General features: G+C 69.9%; 1 protein-coding gene across 1 annotated transcript in view; it reads left to right on the forward strand.

The window, feature by feature from the left end:
- Window positions 1-76: 76 nt before the first annotated feature.
- Window positions 77-2,848, forward strand: part of LOC146592425 (rac GTPase-activating protein 1-like) — a 4,664-nt gene continuing 1,892 nt past the window's right edge. The window contains exons 1-8 of the mRNA XM_085311035.1: window positions 77-196; window positions 367-569; window positions 676-812; window positions 1,120-1,198; window positions 1,429-1,482; window positions 2,083-2,160; window positions 2,411-2,648; window positions 2,736-2,835. Coding sequence (XP_085167161.1) covers window positions 112-196; window positions 367-569; window positions 676-812; window positions 1,120-1,198; window positions 1,429-1,482; window positions 2,083-2,160; window positions 2,411-2,648; window positions 2,736-2,835 — 974 coding nt within the window. The 5' untranslated portion in view covers window positions 77-111. The remainder of the gene's footprint in view (window positions 197-366; window positions 570-675; window positions 813-1,119; window positions 1,199-1,428; window positions 1,483-2,082; window positions 2,161-2,410; window positions 2,649-2,735; window positions 2,836-2,848) is intronic.

Here is a 2,848-nt window from a genome sequence, read left to right on the forward strand (position 1 = left end):
GGGCGCGCCGCCGCCGCCGGGAGCTGCGCGGGGGCGGGGGGGGTCTCCCCGGGCTTGGTGGGGGGCTGGAGCGGGGGGACCGTCTGATGTGCCCCATCTCTCCGCGGCAGGATGATGCGGCAGCGCTATGGGCACCTCCTGGCGCAGCTGGAGCGGGTGCTGCGGCTGCTGGAGCTGAGCGGCGGCGTCGAGGAAGGTGGGTGTGTGCAGCCCCTCGGGGCAAGGGCACCTTGTGGGATCCCGCTCTGGAGGCGCCCGGCTCAGCTACCAGCTCCCAGGGCCCAGCTGCTACCTGGCGCATGGGACTGGGGGAGCTCGGGACCAGGAGCCCTGTCCTGGCTGGCCACCCACTCGTGTCCCACCCAGACTACATCCAGATTGTCCGGTGCTTYGAGGTGACGCGCCAGAAATGCTGCCGCTTGGAGCAGGATGGGCGCAGGGCCCGGGAGCAGCTGGCCCGTGCCGAGGCCGAGCGGGCAGCGCTGGAGGTGAAGCTCAAGCACGCCCGCAACCAGGTGGAGGTGGAGATGAAGAAACGGCACCRGGCAGAGGCTGAGCTGGAGAAGCAGGTCTGTGGGGTCTGCAGAGGCTGTGGGGGCACGCTGTGGGGCCGGGTGCAGTGACACTGGGGAGCCTGTCCCRTGGGCCTTGACTGCTGCCTGTTTTTGCTTGCAGGAGCGCAAACTTCAGCTGGTGTTTGAGTTCCTGATGCAGGAGCCATCAGGCAGCAGTGCCCTGACAGGCGAGCAGCGCTCYGTCCTCTGCGCCCTGGCGGGCCGGCGCCTCGGGGGCACCCTGGTACCGGGCAGGAGGTGAGTGGGTCTGTCTGGGCACCAATCGCCCGTGCAATAGGGCTACAGCCCCTTTGGGAAGGAGCATCCTGGCAGTGACCCTTGCTGCTGCCCCTTAAGCAGCCCTGGGCTCAGCTGTGACTCCTCCCTGCTGCTGCTGGGCTTCAAGGGAGGGATAGGGCCAGGGCTGGTCCTGCAATGGTGGTTGGGCTTGTGGATGCGTTCGTCCTCGCAGGCCTTGGGCTTGTAGGAATATATATGCAAATAGATGCCCTGGCTGGGGTGGGGGCATCCCCTGACTGTGCTGACCCCCCGGTTTGCCCAGCAGGTCGTCGGTGGTGGATGAGTCGTGCCACTCTCTGCTGTCCCACTCGGACATCAGCTATGACCGCACCGAGGACGATGTGGTAAGGCAGGGCACGCTGCTTGTCCCAGGGCTGGCTTCTTCTCCCGACTCCTATCCCAACAGCAGCCTGGCAGCRAGGGAGCGGTTTTGACCCCCTCTTGCAGTGGGGCAGCCGCTTTGCCTTTGCTCGGGGCAGGCAGGAGGCTGGATGCCCCCAGGTGCTGCTGAGCCTGGATGCTGGGGGTACCCCATGCTGCCCAGCCAGCCCCCAGGCTCACTCCTGCCTTTCAGGATGTTGATGTGACGGTGGTGAAGACCCTGAAGCGCAGAACTCAGGRGAGGCAGGTACGAGGGAAATGCTGGGACGCGGTGGCCTGTGCACGCTGAGGCCAGTGCTGGGATGAGGTCTGCCCCCAACACGGATGAGCAGGTCCTGGGAGGGGCCCCAGGTGTGCTCTGCTCTCCCACCCCATGGCCGTGGGATCCTYCACCCGGTACAGGCTCCACGGTGCCCGGGGGCAGCCCAAGCCTACGGTGCAAGGGCCGGGCCCATGCAGCACCCGCATATTTCTCTGACCCTGCAYGGGAGGCTGCAAAGAGCCTGGCAGGGGGTTTAATTTATTGATGCTGAGCTGGGAGCGTCGTGTCTCAGCAAAGCTCCCGCGATCAATAGAAACTCCATTACCCCGCGCCGTGGCCCGGCCGGGCTCCTCAATAATTCATCCCCGCGCGCAGGCATCCCGCGCCCCGCTCCGCTCGCCCCTCCGCATTGCAGGCCCGGCCCGGCACAGGCATGGGGAGGGCGCCTCGGTCCCCCACGGTGGCRGGCAGGGGCAGCGAGACCGGGGCACCCCGTGGGGCCGAGGCCGCTGGGCTCGGGCGCCGGGGGGCAGAGGCGYGGAAGGCAGCCCTGCCTACCCCTCGCCCCATCCGCTCTGTCCCCAGCGCACGTCCCTGGCCCCTCAGATCGGCCCCGTGCTGGCGGCGAAGCGGCTCCGTCCGTCCGTGGTGCCCCCCAATGCTGTGAGTAGGGACCTGGCCCCACAGCGCGCCTGGGGCAGGGTGATGGGGGGGGGGAGCAGGGGGCAGCGCAGCACCCTTCAACCCCGCGGGTTTGTGGTGCCACTCTGGGTACCGGTGCGTCCCCCGCGGAGGCGGCATCGCTGGCTGCGCAGGACGCCGTGGGGTGGGGGGCTTCACAGAGCTTGTGGGGACGGGCTGCAGTGCTGTGGGGCACGGCTTCCTCACCCTCCTTCTCCCCCCGCTTCCACAGGCCAGCGTTGTGCCCGCTCCGGCCGAGGCGCCGGGCGCTGCCGGCAGCCCCCCGGTGCCACCGCGCCGCTCTCGCCGGGGAGGAGGCCGCCCCTCCACGCACGCAGGTCCTGGGGGGGCCGGGGGGCTTGGCGCGCCCACCGAGGGGTGCCCGGGCGTGCGGGAGGGCACGGGTCCCCCGGAAGATGCTCGCCCATGGCGGGGCGCTGCGGGGACCCCCGCCGCCCCCATTCCGGGAGGTAGGAAGCCCCCTCCTGCCCCCCAGGTCCCCCCCCCGAGGGCCGGTTTGCATTTTGGGACCCCTCCAGCGTCTCGTCTCCCGGCAGAGCTGACCACGGCGTGGGGCGCCGGTGAGGATCAGGGCTGCCGGGCCGCGGGGCCGGAGAGCCGTGCGGAGCAGGAGGAGGAGGAGGAGGGCGGTGTGGGGCAGGCAGCCCCC

This window comes from Rhea americana, unplaced genomic scaffold (assembly GCF_003343005.1).
Source record: "Rhea americana isolate MKP2758 unplaced genomic scaffold, rheAme1 scaffold_33, whole genome shotgun sequence".
Taxonomy (NCBI): Eukaryota; Metazoa; Chordata; class Aves; order Rheiformes; family Rheidae; genus Rhea; species Rhea americana.